Here is a 19710-nt window from a genome sequence, read left to right as displayed (position 1 = left end):
AAGCAAAAACAAATGAAGAAATGATGTCTTACAGGAGTTAAGTTATAAAGCAAACTATGAAGAAAAGAAGAAGCTTCTTGAAGTGGGACACAGATAAAAAGGCACAGATCATACTGATTGTCCAAAAAAATCCAGACTCAGTAAAAGATGTCAAAGAACCAGAAAGATGAGTATAATAATGAGGTGGCTTCCAGTCTCTGCTCCCAGGACTGTGACAAGCCCCAGATACAAAACAAGTGACTGTTTAGCGCGAAATCCATAAACCCAATATTCACTAGATGAACAGACTACAAACAGCTGTGCTCTTTTGTGCCAGTTCCCCCTCCAACTGATCAAAGTAGTCTGGTGTTCCTCATTGCTACTATAACCCAGTACTGGAAGGAGGAGTAGGAAATATCTTCTCCCCCAGATTATTTTTTGGCTGCTGAAGTACTCTTTGCATAGGTCGGACATGTTTTGACCTCTTGGCTGAGGGAGACCTACGAAGAAGGAAGCCTGCTTCTATCTGTGTACTCTAATCTATTATATATATTGTAATATATATTATATATATTAATTTTATATATTATAATCTATTATTATTCTATGAAGGACTCGACAATCTTCTTCACTCTCAACGTTCTTTTCGAAGGGCAGCTTTTTTTGAAGGCAGGATAACCCTGACAAAGGAAAAACAGCACTGAGAAGATGATAAAGGGGATGGGGCATCTCTGAGGAGAGGCTGGGAGACCTAGGGCTGTTCAGTCTGGAAAAGACAAAGCTCAGGCGAAATCTTATCAGTGTCTATAAATAACTGAAGGGAGGGTACAAAGAAGATGGAGCTGGGCTCTTTTCAGTGCAACCAAGGGACAGGACAAGAAACAATGGGCACAAACTGAAACAGGAGGTGCTGTTTGAACATTTTCCTGAAGGTATGATTTTTTTTTTTTTTCTTTGAATACTGCGTGGGTGACTTAGCACTGGCACATATTGCTTGGAGAAGCTGTGGAGACTCTCTCCTTGGAGATCTTCAACAGCTGCCTGGACGTGGTCCCGGGCAGCCTGCTCTGTGTGTCCCTGCTTGGGCAGGGGGTTGGAGCAGCTGGCTCCAGAGCTGCACTGCCAAGAGGGCACTGCCAACTGCTTTGGGGTTCTGTGAGCCCTGGATCACAAATGAATATAGGTAGTTAACCTCTATTTAGTAACCTTATTGGTTACTAAATACATGTGTCTATCAAGTGAGGTGGGAATTCAGACATACACCTGTGTCCTAGACAGTTGATTACTCTACATACACTTTTTTTCTGACCGAAATTGGTCAGATGCTAAAATTTCCTTAGGATGATATATGAAACTAAGCACCTGGGGCCAAAATACCACTGAGTAGTAGATATTTCAGTTCTTTTCTGGATCTATCATCAGGTTGTTCAACATAAAGATTTTGACAGGTAATTATGAACGGGAAAAGAGAAGTCATACAAAAGTCGTCCATATAACTACAGTCTATTTCCCCTCACTACAGGGACATTGAAGTGCTGGAGCATGTCTGGAGAAGAGCAGTGGAGCTGGTGAGGGGCCTGGAGAACAAGTCTTTCAGGAGTGGCTGAGAGAGCTGGGGTTGTTTGGCCTGGAGAGAAGGAGGCTCAGAGGAGACCTCAATGTGCTGTACAACTACATGAACAGAGGCTATAGCAAGGTGGGGATTGGGTTCTTCTCCCAAGCACCAAGTGATAAAACAAGAGAAAGTGGCCTTAAGCTGCGCCAGGGGAGGTTTAGGTTGGATATTAGGAGAATTTCTTCCCTGAGAGGGCTGTGTGGCGTTGGAACACGCTACGCAGGGAAGTGGTTGAGTGACCATCCCTGGAGGTCTTCAAGAAACGTGTAGATGCAGAACTTAGCATGGTTTAGTGGTGGACTTCAGTATGAGGTTAAAGGTTGGACTAGATCTTAGAGGTCTTTTCCAACCTGAATGATTCTATGACTCTATACAATAATTCTACTATTAAGCAAATGAAGCAGAACAGTAAGTTTAGATTTAGAGTATTCTCTATTTTTCAGTAGCCTTCCTGCTTCCCCTCCTAGCCTGCCCCTTCTTGTCAGCATGCCATCCCTTTGCTATGCTGACATCGCTGTCTGTCTTGCCAGGCACGAAATGTGTCCAGCTCCTTTCTGAAGGATTAGTTCCCTAAGCAACCCACTAACTTTCCCCTTCCTTATCCCAGGCCATTTTTCCTCTTCTGTGCAAACATGGCTGGGTTTTGTTCACGAGGCAGTACGCAGAGCTGGAATGAGAACACACAGGCAGAAGCAGCTTTCGCAGCTTTGTCTCAAGTGGGAAACCAAAGTGCCAGTGCTCCTCAGCTTGGGTCTGGTGAACTATCCGTGATTTACTAAGCCCCTGTGGAGAGCCAGATGGTCATTTGGAACAGGCTCTCCTCTTTTACAGCTACTGCAATACATTAAAGGCATCTAAAAATATTTCAGTATTAGCACTCCCTTTCCATATACACTATTGCTGCAGTTATGGGGGAGGGAGAATGGGTTAAGACAAATATTTGAGCATTAATCCAAAGAGAAAATCCAACAAATGCACAAGGCACGTGCATTTCTGGTACTGACAAGACCACAAGTGCTTCTGAAAATTTTCCTGTCTTAGTGGAAAATACAGAGTTCTTGAAGTAGAAGAGCTTAAGTTGGAGAGGGCAGCAGTACCCTCTCAATCAAGTTGAGACACTTCTGTAAGTTACCTAAAACTCCAGCAAACCCCCCAAAATCCCTTGCATATTTTCAAAACTGTTCATTTACACAATGCTCTAGCTGAAGAGATTTACATTGTTACAGCTAATATATTGGAATAATCATAGAATCATTAAGGTTGGAAAAGCCCTCCAAGATCACCTAGTCCAACCGTCCCCCTACCACCAATATTACCCACTAAACCATGTCCCTAAGTACCACATCCATCCCTAATCTCATGCTCCTAGTTTTTTTGGTTGACTATTAAGTAATAATACTAGCCATAGTTAATCTTTTAGTAGCAGCCACAGGGATGATCTACCTCTGTTTTAGAAATACACAACAAAGAAATGTCAGTGCCAAAGAAAATTAAAACCAGAAATTGGAACTGTAGGCTCTGAACCTACTCTCCTAATTAGAAGACAAAATTCCCAAATAAACAACAGGAAGTTGAACATAAAACCACAGTAAAATTTCACAACCTGTTGTGGAGCTACTTGTTAAAAGCATAAATGATAATGTAAATACTGTAATATTGGCAAAGATGTCAGAGGCAGAATGTTTTTGGAGACTTAAAAAATTAAGGCAAACATGAAAGAGGTGAGTAGGGAAAATACATTGTTTACAACATTAGAACACTTCATTCTGTAACCCCTGTTAACAGCCAACAACATTAGAGCAGAAAGGTGAATTTCCTCTCTCTCCCCCCCCCCCCCCCTTACACCCCAAAAGGCACTACAAAGCTAATCTGTGAACATTCAGTGCCATGGGACATTGTGACATCAAAAGCTTAAGTAAATGCAGGAGGACCTCAGTCTGTAGACCTTTGAGCCATATATAGTGTCAATTATGTTCTTATTCATCTATTTTTACACACAAAAAAAATCCAAGCTTTCTTTAAAGTTGAACTCTACTAAAAGAGTCTACTGTGCTTTCTCATGTGACTTTTCTCTACAACTGTCTTGCTGCATTTGAATAATGTACCATAGTAAATGGTCAGTGATAAAATCATGAAATATATTTCCGCTGCTATTATATATATGCTTACAAAAGCACCAACTCAGCAGTATAAATGGATGAAATCATCGCACTCTGTAGATCATACAAGCCAGTTTTAGTAGCACATTAACAATGCTCTCTCCATTCCTCTGCTTGTAGCCCATGCTTATATATTACATGCTTCTACTAGAGCCATTTCATGACAGCAGATCTGTTTTTATATTGTTACCTCTACCCACATATTCCATACTACATTTCTCTTTTCCTCTACAGCCAGGACTCTGAACAACTCCTTATATTCCTTACTCCTTCTTTTTTTTTTTTTTTTTTTTTTTTTTTTTTTTTTTTTTTTTTTTTTTTCTGTGTGCATGCATAGCTGCTGGCAAGGGTCAACACATCACACATCTAAATCAGTCTGTAGGCCCGGCTTTTCAGGTGAAGACAAGATTTTCTATTATTTCATTTGAAACACTATAACTGGAATGTACTTACTCTGATTGTAAAACCACAGAAAAATTCAACGTAATTCAGATATAGTATCCTTAAATCGTTATGGATGTCAAGCTGTGTGATAGACTTCATCTGCTTGGCCAGTTTGGCTTATCACTGGATAAAGTATTCTGAAAAGGTAATGATTTATTAGAAAAGAATACCTTTATTTGTTGTGAATTCGCTGTCTCTTGCTTTTGCAGATCTCACAAAATCAGCTGCCACTATCATTGGTGTATAACACAAGTCGCAGCCATACTTCCTAACCAAGGTTCTGAAAGCCAACCTACAGATGCATGAAAATTAAAGACAAATAGTAAGGACGTTTCCCTGCTTAGCTATTCTAAATCACTGTTCTTACATGCAATACTGTGCGGGTGAGTGAGTAAAACTGTAAGATAAACATGCCCCACGCCTATTGTGATCTTAAACAGTTGCAGGAGAATCATGGGGTCATTAAGGTTGGAACAGCCCTCCAAGATCACCTGGTCCAACCCTCCCCCTACCACCAATGTCACCCACTAACCCATGTCCCTAAGCACCACGTCCAACCTCTCCTTGAACACCCCCAGGGACGGTGACTCCACCACCTCCCTGGGCAACCCGTCCCAGTGCCTGACTGCTCCTTCTGAGAAGAAATGTCTCCTCATTTCCAGCCTGAACCTCCCCTGGCACAACTTGAGGCCATTCCCTCTAGTCCTATCACTAGTTACCTGAGAGAAGAGGCCGACCCCCAGCTCCCCACACCTTCCTTTCAGGCAGTTGTAGAGAGCAATAAGGCCAGCCCTGAGCCTCCTCTTCTCCAGACACAACACCCCCAGTGCCCTCAGCCGCTCCTCACAGGACTTGTGGAAAAAAGCAACCCTCACTGTTTTTTCCGTCACGACAAGCTTCCCGAGAGAAGACAAACTGAGAGGGCAGCTGCCACGCCAGTCACTTACTTCGAATAGCGCACCATCGGGGCACAGATCTTTACAACGCGCCCACATCGAAACAAATCCCCGGGCTCCTTCCCCGGGCATCCTTTAATTTCCTCGCCGTCCCCACTCATGTATCACCACCAACCCTTCCGGCATCTGGAAAAACAAAAACCCCGGAGCCGTCAGCAGCCGGGGTCCGCGGGGCGCTACGGGGTGGGAGCTGCCCTGCCCGGTTCGGCTCGGCTCGGCTCAGCCCGGCCCCGTTCCCCACACGCCGCCAGCTCCCGGTGGGACGGCCCCGCTCCGCTCCCGTCGCCCGCCTTCGCCATCATCGCCGTGCGCCGCCGCCCGGGAGTGACGCGGGGCCGCCGGCACCTGCCAGCATGGAGGAGGAGGAGGCGGCCGGAGCGGCCCCGCTCCCTGCCCCGGCCCTGGCCGAGCTGCTGGCGGACGGTGAGCGTGGCCCGGGAGGGGGGACGGGGGTGTGGGGACGGAGGGGGCGGCCGCGCCTCGTTGTGTCCCCGGAACCCGCGCTGCTGCCGCCGCTGTTCGCCTCAGGGGTCCGGTTCGGGGATCGGGGGGGAAGAGGAGGGGAAAGTGGGGCTCCTCGGTTCCTGGGGCTGTGCCTGCCGGTGCTGCCCTCCTGGGAGAGGAGACCTGCCTCTGCCCCTGTTCTGCCCCTGTTCCTGCTCCGGTCCCTCTTCCTGCTCCTCTTCCTGTCCCCTGTCCCTGCTTGGCCGTCGCCTTGCCTGTGTTCCCCTTCTCCTCCTGGAGAAAGCTCTTGGTAATACCACCACTGAGCCTTCCGTGCAAACCAGCACACATCTCGCTTCGTTAAAAACCACCCTTGTGGCATCATTTCTTAATTTAGCATTGTAGTAAACACCATTATCAGCCGCGGTACGGTTTCATGAAGTTGCGTGTATTGCCGCTTCGATTCTCAGAGGTGGCTGCTGTGTGTTGGTTCTGGGTCCAGACTCAGTGGCCTCACCCTGGTTACATCCGAAAAGCTTGAGGGTGTCAGTACCTTTCGGTGCACTCTGCTCAAGAAAAGGCTGCGGGGATTAAAGGAACATGTGTCTTTTTTCACCATTTACAAAAAAAACAACCAACAGTCATCAGCTCTGAGCATGTTCCTCTTGCTTGTGGTCTCTTCTCAAGTCAGTGTCACGCTTACGTTATGTGATGTAGAGGATGCATGCTGTTACATCTGGAGAAACTGAGGAGAGATCTGTGTGCTGAGAGCTGTGTGCTGTAGGTCCACAAATATTGCTGGCTTGAAGCATGATGATAACATCTAAATCTCTTTCAGAATGTTATGCTGACTTCTTCAGAGAAGACTTTGATGTGAAAGCTTACACTTCGCAGTCCATCCATCAGGCTGTGATAGCTGAGCAACTAGCAAAACTTGCCCAAGGTATTAGTCAGCTGGATAAAGAGCTTCATTTACAAGTAAGTTTAAAGCATGCCTGTTGCTCTGGGGTGGTTGATATAAACTGATTAAACGCCGAGCAGTCTTACAATCTTGTTGCTATTGAAATTGCCCAGTTAACTGTGCAAGCAATAACTAACTGAAAATACAACTTGCAGCAAATACAGTAGTGAGTCTGATACCTAACTCAGACAAGCCCACTCCTAATACCCCTATGAAGAAGCTGTACACTGTTTGTTTTTTTTTTGTTTCTGCACTCAGTTTCTGTATGCACTGAGGTTCCATCGTTCTTCTTAAGGATGCTCCCTAATTCTTTCAAATTAATCCTGTCAGCTGTCAGAAAAACTTTTCTGTGTTTTGGGATGGTGACTGTGAGTAGACAGGGAATGATTTGTCTTGCACCCTTTCATCCTGTGCTGGAGCGTAACCTAGGCCCTAATCCTCACCTTTAGCTGGGCAAACGTAACCTATGCTTACACACCTCCACACCTTCAGAAAGGCTCTTGAGTTTGGATAGTCAAAGACTGTTTGGTAAAATCCACACAGACACCACAAAACTGTTGACCTTTCCATGAGAGTACATGTTAAATTTGTGTGTGGTTTGAAGACCTGCTCCCCCTCATTGGTAAATTCATTGGGAACTAGTTTTTAACTTCCATAAATATAAATTAAAATATTAAAAATATGTTATTACTGTGCGATTAGTAAGCTTACATTTATAATTATTATTACTGTATCTGAGGGTGAATTGAAACATGATTGCTCTGCTGACTTTAATTAAGATGTCAACTACACTGCAATAGCTGACCCTCTTCCCATTCTGAGCTTGCAGTTTTTTGTGAATTAAAACATGTACCGAAAACCCTTTCATCTTTAAGGTGTGGCTACTTTTTCCTGGGTCTCCGTAATGTAGGAAGACTATATACACTATTTTACATGTCCCTCTCATCTCCATTCATTCTTCTGTTGTGATTTCTCTTTTCTCTTTCTTTTTTTTTAAGGTTGTTGCAAGACATGAAGACCTTTTGGCTCAAGCAACTGGAATTGAATCCCTGGAAGGTAGGAACAGTTACCTTACTTGCTATTTATTATGAGTAAGGAAGCATTTTTAACATGTGCACAGGGAACATCATTCACTGTCCACTTTGTTTTTTTGTAGCTACAGAACTTACTTCTGAGAACTAATGTGGCAGGGATTTTTTTTTTTTTTTTTTTTTTTTTTTTTAAGTCAGCAGATGGAGCTCCAGGGAGATTTGACTGATACTTTCCTGCAATAACTACCTCATAGGAAAAAGTATCTTGATAATCAGTTCTGAGCAACTTTAGTAATCGAGTCTTTTTGACCTTTTAATACATATTTTTTTCTGAATAAATCTAATTTTATTTCAGTATCTGTTACCATAAATACCAAGTTTGTAAATGCTGCATATGCATGTGTCGCATAGTGTAGAAATCTTAACTGAAGAGGCTTTAACACATGAACTGAGATTATTTTTTTCCTAGTAGGAAACTACTAAACTAAATGTGTACATTTGTGTTATTCCACTGTTTGGGTTCTGGCTTTTAATATAAACTGCTGACTTTAAAGGCTTTACTTGAGAACCATGGAATCTGTACAGAAAAATGGTTGCAGAATATGGATCTGCCAGGAGCTCATTAGACTTGTCATTCTGCTCTGCTCTTTGACAGTTGGGAACTTTGCATGATCTTATTTATTTATTATTTTATTTTATTATTATTTTTTTTTCACAAAGTTATTTACTTCTATAACATGGTAATTGACATACAGTACGGGATCCAAACGTATTCCCTTCCCCACCTATATTCTGTAACTTGCAGAGTAGCTTGCCTTTGTCTTATCATCTGCTTTCAGGTTTTAGCATAATCAGAGATTTTCTGGTTGCTGACAGTTGTAGTACCTCCTGAGCAACTGGAAATTTTTGGATACAGCATTCAATTTTTGGCATTCATGTGTAGATAAAATAGAGAAATGCTTATTTAATCTAGAAATGGTAACCCCCAAATAGTTTTAAACAGTTGGAAAATTAAAGCATAGGAAGTCTGGAATCTGTGTTCATCCTCCAAATACGGTGATAAGAATCTGTAGTCGACATCTACATCTGACTAATGGATAAATATCTTCCAGTCTCAATTTGTGCTCAGTGGACCTATGTTCAGAAATCATGGTTGTTTCTGAAGGCATTCCTACCTAAAATTGCTCTGAGAAAAGAGTGAAGTATTTCAAAAACGGCTATTCAGTTTTAAAACAATTCTACAGGTCAGGTGTGGTAACACATTTTTTACAGCTCATAACCAAAAGTAAAAATAAAATCTAATCTGCCTAAAAAGTCTTGAGTTTTTTTCATTAATGTAGGTTTATTCTCCTTAAAAGGCCTCCACTGTGTGAGGGAAAGAGAAATACAGGAGGGTTCTAATTCTGAGATTTGTAGACACTTGAAGCATTAGTAGAAACTACAGTTTTGTGCAAGCAAAGATGACATTTTAAGTGTTGCAAAAACCTTTACTCTGCCCAACTCGTTAAGGAAATTGCTGGGGACTTTTTTTTTTTTTTAGGTCGGTTCACTTTGTTAACAGTACACTGCTAAATACTCTTTTCTGTTTCTATAGATAGCTCAACAGGTATCTTGAATCCCGTGTTAGCTCAAGGTAGGCTAGACAGTATCATCCTGTATCGTACGCAACAGATGCAGAGGGTAGATTACCTTTCTACCCATCCTAAAAATGCCTTCTGGCAGGAGGTATTGCTAAAAAGCATACACCAGACATGTATCAATGTCATGTCACTGGCCCTCCCTTGTTCCAGTGTAGAGTGGAGAATTCATCCTATTATATCTTCATCTTTTGGTGTGTGCGAATTGCATGCCTGTCCTTCCATGTATAGATGTCAGAAGACCCCTGAATCTCACAATAAGACAAGTTCATGGTTTTGAAATACAGAGAATATGGGAGGAGGCATATTTACACAATACAGACGAAATACGGTCCTAGTACAGAACAGGTTGAACAAAACACTATTAGCAGTAATTTTGTTTATTTTTTGTCTTTCTGTATTTTATTGTAGTTTTGTCCAATTTGATGAAGACAAGCTTGGAAACAGGGCTTTACAAAAACATAGGATGTTTGAGAGTGCTAACAATAACTGAAACAAAAATAATTTCATAGGTCTGGGCTTGTGTAACTTAATTAAATTCTCAGCAGGCTGATTCTACATTGCAAAAATGATTGCTACCCTTGACTGCTTTGTTTGCAATTTAGGCAGAAAAGAAAACTGTGCTTGTGGGTTTTTTTGTGCTGCTTTTCCAAATTCATCTGGAACAAACACGATTAGGGTAGTTTGCTCTGTTTGTAATCTAAATTAGATGATCTCACAACGACAGTGATACCTTACTTTTTGCTAAAGATGCTTAGGCACAGGAAGAAAATCTTGAAGTAGAATTGCTTCTCTTTTCAGTTTTCCCTGTCTGTTGGTTTCTCTGAATTGTCTAGTTCCTTTGTTAAACAAGTTGTGGCATTTTTTTATATCACGTTCAGCTGTTTGTATCAGGTTATATGCCTTTGAACAGCATCTTGATCATCATTCTCTTAGGAAGCAACATCTTCTAAATATTATTTGAAACTTAACATATGATGAATTTCAGAGCAATGTATCTTCTGTAGGGTTTTACTCTGTACCAGTAAATTTTTACATAACATTCAGTAATTCACTGATTACCTGCTCAGTTTATTTCCAAATATCGTGTGTCTCATTCATTTCAATCTCTTTGAATGTTTTATTGTAAAGTGTGAAACAGCTTTTTTTTTTTTTTTTTTAGTGTAGAAGTAGTCTGCAGGAGATGTGTTTTGAGGAGTAGTTCTTTCTATAATTGATGTGTTATGTTTAAAACATCTGCTTTATTTTGCAGGTGTTCTCCAAATGATGCAGACTCGAATTGGTGCTCTACAAAGTACTGTTGATAGGTATGCCATTCATAATGTGATTAGAAAGCCCAAATTCTTAATTGTTCTATCATGTACTTATTAATACTTCCACAAATAAATTTCTCTTCTTATTTTTAGAATTAGAGCCAAAATCATTGATCCCTACAACAAAATAGTATCTCGCACTGCTCAGCTAGCAAAGCTTCAGGTAAGCTGTATTAAAAATACATTTTAAAAAGTCTTTTTAATATGCCTTGCTTCGCAGTCCTCTAGTCCTCCCATGTGAATCGTCAGATATGGGTGGGATTTCCATCAGTAGACTGCAGTTTGCTCTCGGTATTTCTCAGTAAAAGTCGGTATTTGCACGTCTCCTCATGAACTACTGAGAAGTGCTTCACATTACAAAGTAGGAAACTGACCTTTGCATTAGCTGTGTTAGTTTCTGGGAGATGGTGGGTAAGAATGAAAGGCTATCAGAGCACAGGTTAGGTAAATTTTCATTACTGTCTGGGTATGTTTGATACTGTTACGGTATCAGTGTGTTGGAGATACTTTTCTCGTTTACATTAATGCAGGCTTAACTGTAGTTTAGTAAAGAGTTTGGGAAATAGTTCTTTCAAGATGGCCAAGGTGCCATTTACAGAGCCAGTTGGGGTTTCAATGTTTCAGAAGCCCAGGTACGTAGCTGTTTCTATCTTTTGAATGTAAGTGGAGTCTACAGAGAGTGTAGTTCTGTGCTAAAGGAGAGCAGTGGGGGAGTTTTTCACAGTGACGGTAAGTGTCAACCACTTCTATTTCTGATTTTATTATAGTTGAAAACTATTCCATAGATCTTCAGGAGTCAATATAGCTGCATTATTCAGTTTATGGTTTGGAAAGAAACACAACCCCAAATCTGTAAATGTTAAATGAGTTTCTGTTTGGACTGTTTCTCTTAGCAAATTTTACTTGACTTTGCAGAGGTAGGAATTTATCTTTTAGTAGCAGAAATGTGAGCTGTGGATATATGCTCCAGTAGATTGCCATTGACTGCTGTTGTACACCAGAGGAGGTGAGACTGCAAACGGTTGCATGCAGTTTCTAGTCTGCGGGCTGGTGGAGCAAGTGCACTAGTCTCTTAGATGAAGTTGTGATATGTTCTACATCATTTTCAGTAGCAGTGAAGTTCAGCAGGAAGCTCTTACCAGTCTGTTCAGGCAGTTTGTTCAGCTGCTTCTCCTGTTCTTTCCAACTCCAGCTGTCACTGTTTTTGCCAGTGGGCAAAGTTTCCATGACTTCTGTATGCCAGGTTAGGTGCAGCTTTTCTTTTTTGTTCTCTGGTGTATGTTGCAGCTGTGGAAAGCGTTGTGGGAATTTGAGGCTAAAGATGAAGATCGTTTCTTCCTTGACCTTACACAAAGTCAAACTGTGAAAGGCCCTGAATATAGGCAATATTTCTTGGGTTTGCTTTGCTTCCTCTTTGCTATAGCAGGGATATGACCTTACAGAGGTTACATGGATTTTTCTGTGGTTTGAAAGTATCATGCACCCAGGGGCTGGGGGTCAACATTACTCAGCCTGTGCCAGGGCATTCGTAATATCTGGCTTTTCTGAGCTGTGAGTCCTCTTGTTCTAAATGCAGTCCAAAAAAAAAAAAAAAAAGGTGCAGGGTGAAGGAAGCCTGCTAGGCTCTGTCCTTGCGTCCATAGCTGCCTACTGACCTCAGCACACAATGAAAGGATGACTCTAGCCTGTCTCACAGTGAGAGCCGTTAGCATGAGAGCTGCTGTCCCCTTGTGTTGTCAGATACATACTGAGTGCATTATGTTGCTGTTGTGTCCTTTTACCTGGTTGCCTTATTTGTTCAGGAAGGAAGGGCATCAGCACAGCAAACAACTCACTTCCTGGCTGTGGCACGGCTTATGAATGAGACACCTGTGACATGGACAATTTCAAACTTGCTAATTTTATCATTTGATATACAGTTAGTACAATAAGTATATATCAAAAAGTAGGTGACTGATAAAAGAGGATGCTCTCTGTCAAAATCTGTAGGGTTGGCAGTTATCTTTTGCTGCTTTGCTGAGCTGTGTGGTGTTTAAAGGCCTCCTGTATTCATGGTTGGATTACTTTCGTGCTTCTCCTTTGATTGCTATGGGACTGCTCACAAACTGAAGGAGTATTTGGCTTGCATAAAGCTAGATTTTGCTATCCTTAATTGTTTTTAATATAGTCTGGCTTTTTCATAAACATTCTCACTGCAAATTCATTGTCAAACTTCAAATCCAGTCCTGAATTCTAAATCTCTACTGTATGCTTTTGTATTATTTCTTGCTCTGCTCTTACAGCTTCATGGCATCCCAGGGGAGTAATAGACTCACAAAGCTTACTTCCTACTTTAAATCTTACTATCCTCTTCTGAGCACATTCATAGTCTTTCCATGGCATATCACAAGCTAAATGGGATTAGTTAACAGCTGAAATACGTAGACAGAGAGTTTGTCCTTCAGAGAGTTATTTTCTGTGGAGTTCTAAGTGTTTCTACATAGTTTCTTAATTTTGGATATATATAAAGTTTAAAAATCCCTATAATATCAAATCTTTGAAAGCTTTTTTATTTAAAAAACATACGTCTATAGTTTAAAATTATTCTCTCTTTAAAGTGTGTTCCAGCAGCAGAGTTTTTCCTGGTACTACAGAACCTAGATAGTCAATGTTGTCTTAAGATAGTGGACTGTCCCATCTTTCTTCAGGCTTGTGTTACATATACAAGCATATATGTAACTCCTATATATTGCGTGGTATGTACAAGCACATATATACATCACGTATGCACATGCAATTCACTTGCATTGTGATCTGGCGGATATCTGCAATTGCATATATGAGCTATGTGCTGGCAGAATTTCAGGTGGTCTTGTCTTTGTAATTAAGTCTTCCTTCAATAATTTCATTAAACTAACTTAAGATTAAAAGTAAGAGGCTTTGTTAATTTGAATTGTAGCAATACTGTTGATATGTTGGTTTAAATTTCAGCAGATAACTAAAATGCAATCTCCAGAAAAATCGTGTTTGATTTTTGATTTTACTAAAAACAGTGGGCCTAACTCAGGCCACTGGCATTTTTCCAAATTAATTCTTACTTGAACAGTGGAATTTATTCTTTCTTAGATGGAAGCATCTCCTTTAGAAAAGCATACTATTTTGACCCCAGAAGTGACTGTTTCTTGAATTAATTCAGACTTCTGTTGTGCTGGTGGTCAGGTTTGATAATCTAGCATCCCTGAATAACTCCGCTACTAGATGCATTTTGTTATTTCCAAAACACAGTCCTCATATATTGCATTCTTTTGCAGTGACTGAGAGTTTTATTAAGTTGAACAAGTCATGTAAATGGAAATACTTATGTGAAACAATGTTTGTCAAGGGCACAATGCAGTAGTGATGGCTGTAAAGTTAAGAGTGCATCTTCAGTGTCTTTGGAATTTTCTCTCCCTTCTGATTCACAGGGTTAGAAGTTGTATCTAAATGTAGCTTTTCCTATCTCTTATTCAGCTCAATAGTCCTTTTAAAAGGTTGTTTCTTGGTACGGGAGATAACGAACAACAATCAAATGAAAGAGAAATACTCTTTGGCGTGTAAAGTACAAGATGGTCAGAAGATAACTGAAGTTGAATTCCTAGGGAAAAACGTTAGCCAGAGGTACACAATTGGATTAGGAAATAATTAAATCTAAAGGCAAAGTAGTAATACAATGTCCTACTACTTGATGAAGCACAGTGCACTATATCAAAAGCTATTTTTGATCCGTCTTGCAGAAATTTAGTTCACAGATATGAAAGTGGTATGTGGATCAAGATTTTTCTAATTAAAGAAATGGATTAATAAAAACTGATATGTTAATCTCTCAAAAGCAGGATAAGCCCCACTTGGTTCTTACTAATGATAATAGAAATCATGTGGTTAAGTCATCTCAGAATGCCTAGGAAACTTGCACTTAATGCTATGTGATACAGAGCAGAAAGCAGTAAGAGTAAGCGTGCTTTCGGTGATTTGTCTCAGTGGGGCTTTTGTAATTTTTCCTTCTTTTGTTGTGCCTAGATGTTGAATAAAATTTTAATATATGTACTTCCATTGTTTTATGCTGGCGTACAGTAGGGGTTGGCAAGTTCTGCAGTCCACTGAATATTGGTTGAAGCGATTTATATATGAAAATGTGTGTGCTTAACATCAGTTTTCAAGACATTAACTTGAGTCTAAAAAAAAGGGTTCAAAATCTGTCACATATTAAATATATTTTAAAGTAATTTTAATTTCATTTTGATATCCATAAGATAAATCTTTCAGGAGACTTTGTCATCAGTGCAAGGGAAAATGACTCTGAACAACTGTGTCTTACTCATTCCAAATTTCTTACTTACCTCTCCTGTTAATCTGATTGCAGATGCTGGAGACAAGTTTCAAAGTAATGCCAGTAACTGCACTGAAATCCATGTACTTTTCTACCTTCTCCGAAGTCACATTTCTGAATTGTAATGTCGATGCTAGCCACTCCAGAATGTTGCTTCTCCCGTAGCATGTACCTTCTAACCTGACTAACTCAGTCCAGTCCTAGATGAACCCTGTTATCTCTGCTTGTTCTATGGCCTGTTTCATTACTGGTCTCTAAAAAGTTTCATGCATCTTTAGGAGTCCTCTTATGTCATCAGAACCCTCTTCCATTGTAAGACTGAAAAAATTCATCATGCACTCAATGTAACTCTTTTTGTCTCCGTTATTTACTGCATAGAATGAGAGAACCTGTTTGAAAACATTGGCTGAGTGAAAAATGGTGAAACTATTATGTTTGATTCAGGTGTCAGCAATACCTTTGTTCTGATTTGATGCTAATGAAAACACAATGGAAATATTTTTCCTGAAAATCTGCATATGCATCCATCTTAAGTTAGGAATGCCACGTATTTTCGTAAACCTATGAAGTAATATGAACTAAGAGTTGAGTGCATGTAGGTGAATGGCCTTAGAAATGTTTTGATGAAAATGTATCTTTACATGCGTTCCTGCCACAAGAGTCAATATTTATAATACTGCTTTTAAGCCTTGAAGTTATATTGTCCTCAGTAGTAAATGCTGCCATTTTGCTTATTTTGGATCTGACTTCTTAATTTTACTGGTGTTTAGAGAGAGGAGAACTATTTAGCAGGGATGCGTAATATAAAAAAATCTTCACTTCTGGTTAGAAATAGAACATGTTTCTGTCATAGGGTCCTGAATTCCTTTTTTTTTTCTTTTTTTTTTTTTTTTTGCTAGTAAAGACAGCATAATGTCCGTAGCCCAGTAAATATAATTTCCAGCTGTTGAAAGTATCTGTCATTGCATTAAATTGTAAAAAAATAATTCCTTTTCAGTGTTCTAAGTTCTTTGTTTTTATTCACATTCATATTTCCTTTTTGGTGAAAATGTTTCCATATTTGAGGTTTAAAATTATGCGATCGTAATGAGCTGATAACATCCTCTAATGCTAGGATTTCTCTGCAGGCTGCCTGTGACTTGCTGCGGAGGATAATACGCATCTTGCATCTCAGTAAGAGACTTCAAGGACAACTACAAGGAGGAAGCAGGGAGATAACAAAAGCTGCCCAGAGTCTCAATGAACTTGGTGAGTCCTTCTTAGTTACTTTTAGAGGCATTTCTAGCTTGCACTCCTATGACTTATGATAGTGTGTGACTTAACAAAGAATCCCCTAAAACTTCTTACCATGGTTCTGTTTCCTCCCAAGTCAGGGTGGCTTCTGTTCAGGGCAGGCTCTGGTCTGGTGCAATCCTTGGTCAGCACATCCCCCCTTCCCGACCGGTGCACCCAGGCCTTCCCAGTGCTGCTCATTATTCCTTACATACCAGCGTCTTTTTTCCCTTCCAGTTCGTATAAAATACCTTCAGAGGCGACAGATCATATATTTAGCTTTAGGAAGACATTGCACTACAGTAAGTCATAATTTGAACGACAGCTTGTGTCTTAAAAGAAAATTATTGCCCCTTTGACCTTTAGGGAAACCATATGTGATACGATACACAGATACCTAGGCTAATTCAGATACTGGAAGCATTCTGCTGCAGTAGTGACTAATTTGCCCTGGATTTTACTGGCTTGTAGAAAGAGTGATAAAATACTTCTCGTGGCACTCATGTTACATTGCTGGACTGTTTTTCGTTCTTCAGCTAGCTTGGGTACTTCCACACGGTGCTGCAGGAAGCAGCGAAGAACATCCCATTAGTCTTGGAGATCAGTCATCACTGTTGTATATGGTATCTTGCCAGTTGTTTCTCCTTTGGTTTAATTTGGTATTCAAATTTCAGCTTCCAAAAATAGGTTGTGGGAGGGCTGAACTATCAAACATTCAGAATCATCCTGAGGTTTATTGTGCGTATTTGTCACTGCTGCTCCTTTTATACTGTGTAATCAAAAAATTATTAGACAATGATTTAGTCTTATAATTAGCAGATGCTATGTTGCAAGTGGAAACTTTAAATATTTATTCAGTACATCAGTTTGGCTGAAGCACTAGAGCATCAATTGTAGTGTTCTAAGCTAGAATATATATTTTTTACTACTGTGTCTTGGTTTTGGTCTCTCCTCTCATCACGAGGATATATAAGTAATGCTGTCTTTTAACTGCCTGAATTACAAATCTTGTGGGATTAATCTGAATGCTAAATCCTATTCAAATAATTAGTACAATTTAATGGTAATATATGAGACGTTTGCGCTATCTTGTGTAGTTTTTAATATTTCTTTAAAAGAAAAAACAATCCTTTTATTACCCTCCTTCCTCAATCTTTTACAATTTAAAAGGAGACCTTCCACTTTCGTTTGTTAAAGTGCCACAATTTTTTGAGCTTCTTGTTTTCAAATACCTGGTCTTTTCCTGAAGCTTGTGAAAGTCTGAGTAATTATTATTGTTAAAGGGAAACATGTCCCCTTAGGAAGCACTCCCGAGTTTCCTCCTACAATGCATGGGAGGACCCAAGGCTTGTGGCCCTTAATTTAATTGTGGACAGTTCATAGCCAGGTAAAATCCCTTGTCTATTATCATTTCTCTCTTCCTCTCTTTTCCTGATATCTCTTCCTTTCTCCTCTCTTACCTCTTTATTTGCATCCCTCCCTCACCTTTCAGCTCTCTGTTTTTCGCTGCTGCCTACCTTGCCTGTTCTGGGTTTTTCCTGCTTTCCAGATGGCCACGAAGGCCAGCACGTGGGTGCTTGGGAACACCGCAGTGCGGAGAGGTGCAGGGTCTGTCCTGCTTGGAGATGGTTTACTAAGAGTGGGGTGACTGCTCAAAGGGGAGGAAGGTGCAGTGGCTTGTGCCAATGCTGTTCAGAGTGCTGCAGTGGGATGCGGCGTGTTGTAGGGAAATGTGATGTAGTGCTTTGTGGCATCAGAAAGGTGGGAAGCATGGAAAACAGACACTGGTTATTTGGTGGTGAGATGCAGTACTTCATAAACCCTCCCAAAGCTTTCGTAACGTCTGATGATAGTAAGTAGATGGTGGAGATGGGCAGTGTGAAAGGCTGGTGTTGGTTAGGCAGCTCTGCATCCTGAAAGGCTTGCTTTTGAACTGGGTATCACGTCAAATATTAATATTAATCTGTGTTTTCGGCCAGATGTTTCTGAATATCCCTTTTGGCTGCTATTCAGGGAAAAATTCTTCCCATTGTTTGTTACCTTTCTGTTATGCTTCTAGTGCAATATAATTTCTGCTTTGTGAAATCATCAGCAGCATGATTTGACTATGAAAGCTCTGCATTTTCTATAGTCTAATATGGCATATGCTTATAGGTTATTCTTACTGGGGTCTTGGGGTACTGGACACTTATTTTTACATACTAATACACTCTGTGTGTATGTATGGTGTGGGGGAACCCTGTGTGTGTGTCCATTTAGTTACATACATACAAGAAACACTAGCTTTTACTGAAAAGGGTTTTTTGTTACTGGCTACTTTTTAAAGTTGCTAGTAGCCTGCAGAACTGCAGAACAGCAGGTGATGTTAGGAACTGGACTCTGAAAACAACTGGTAATATTTTCACTGAGATCTCTACTTAAAGCTGAAGTAGACATAAAATTGCTCTGTGTTAGACTTCCACATTGTTTGAAATTAACTTTCTGCTTCAACACAGTAAGAAGAAAAACTGAATTCAGTATGTAATTTTTGGAGATTAAATGGTGTGTGTGTGTGTGTGTATATCTATATATCTATATCTATATCTATATAGATATAAACCTTCTTCTGCAGTTCATCAACCTCCTAACACACGTCTTTGGGTCCCCTATCAAAGTGGAAGCAGAGCTGTGATAATTCATTAAATAAGCTCTTTATTAGCTGCTTCTCTGATTTATTCTTCATATTATAGAATCTGATGCAGCATATGGATAGGTAAAGCACATGACACATTCAGGTGTCACGCAGTGGGTAACACAGTGGATTACATGCCCTGACTACTCTTGGTTGTGATGCTTTTATACAGATGTTTTATAAAGTGAAAAAGAAATGTTCCTAAGCAAGCGTAAACAATAGAATGTGAAAAAGAAAATGGTACGCTATAGACAGTTCTCTTTTGCAGAAGAAATTCTATAGGTATTGAAAAATCTGCTGTCTTCTATGTGCAGATGCAGAAATTACTGTCTCTAGTTGTCACTAACTGATCAGTTGAAGAAAAAAAAATAGTAGTTGCACTGTGAATAGCTGGACAAGTTGTTAATTCCATTTATCATTTACAGAGCTAGCTATGGACAATAAAGGATTTATGTCTTTTGTTTGTTCAATAACTATATCTTGATGTCATCATTATTCATACAAATGCTTAGACTTCTAATTACAATAAACCCCTAGTCTCTGTGTATGGCTGCATTATAATTTATTTTACAGCAAGTGAATTTATTTGCTTGAATGACCTTGTGAGCATGTAATACTTGGAGACATGCTTTCACAGCAGCCATAATTCTGCTCTTTGGCAAACTCAGAGTTAGTCTGTGACTAAGCTATGCAGCCATAAAATGAAGGGGAATGGATATTGAAATATTTAATTGGGTGTCTTCAGTATAGAAGTTGCTCTGGGACAATACTGTCTTCCAGGTATTTTAGGAGAGGAGAAGATGGGGGAAGGTACGACTGTGACCTCAATTTAAAGGTACATAGTTGTACAGAGAAGGCAAAATACTGACAGATATGAAGGTCT

The 19710-nt window shown here is 40.1% G+C and overlaps 2 protein-coding genes across 3 annotated transcripts in view; one reads left to right on the top strand and one right to left on the bottom strand.

Moving 5' to 3' along the window:
* Positions 1-5288, bottom strand: part of DUS4L (dihydrouridine synthase 4 like) — a 40351-nt gene extending 35063 nt beyond the window's left edge. For both annotated transcript variants that reach the window (XM_035332457.1, XM_035332450.1), the window contains exons 1-2: positions 5145-5288; positions 4368-4489 (exon numbers count right to left, since the gene is read on the bottom strand). In XM_035332457.1, the coding sequence (XP_035188348.1) occupies positions 4368-4489; positions 5145-5254 (232 nt within the window). In that variant the 5' untranslated portion in view covers positions 5255-5288. The remainder of the gene's footprint in view (positions 1-4367; positions 4490-5144) is intronic.
* Positions 5289-5448: 160 nt separating this feature from the next.
* The window catches only part of COG5 (component of oligomeric golgi complex 5), a 183528-nt gene continuing 169266 nt past the window's right edge, over positions 5449-19710 (top strand). The window contains exons 1-6 of the mRNA XM_035332406.1: positions 5449-5576; positions 6436-6575; positions 7557-7614; positions 10479-10533; positions 10633-10702; positions 16012-16132. Of these exons, the coding sequence (XP_035188297.1) occupies positions 5507-5576; positions 6436-6575; positions 7557-7614; positions 10479-10533; positions 10633-10702; positions 16012-16132 (514 nt within the window). The 5' untranslated portion in view covers positions 5449-5506. The remainder of the gene's footprint in view (positions 5577-6435; positions 6576-7556; positions 7615-10478; positions 10534-10632; positions 10703-16011; positions 16133-19710) is intronic.

This window comes from Oxyura jamaicensis, chromosome 1, assembly GCF_011077185.1.
Source record: "Oxyura jamaicensis isolate SHBP4307 breed ruddy duck chromosome 1, BPBGC_Ojam_1.0, whole genome shotgun sequence".
In the NCBI taxonomy this organism is placed as follows: domain Eukaryota; kingdom Metazoa; phylum Chordata; class Aves; order Anseriformes; family Anatidae; genus Oxyura; species Oxyura jamaicensis.
The sequence above is the reverse complement of the archived record's forward strand: the minus strand, read 5'-3'. Positions and strand labels throughout refer to the sequence as shown.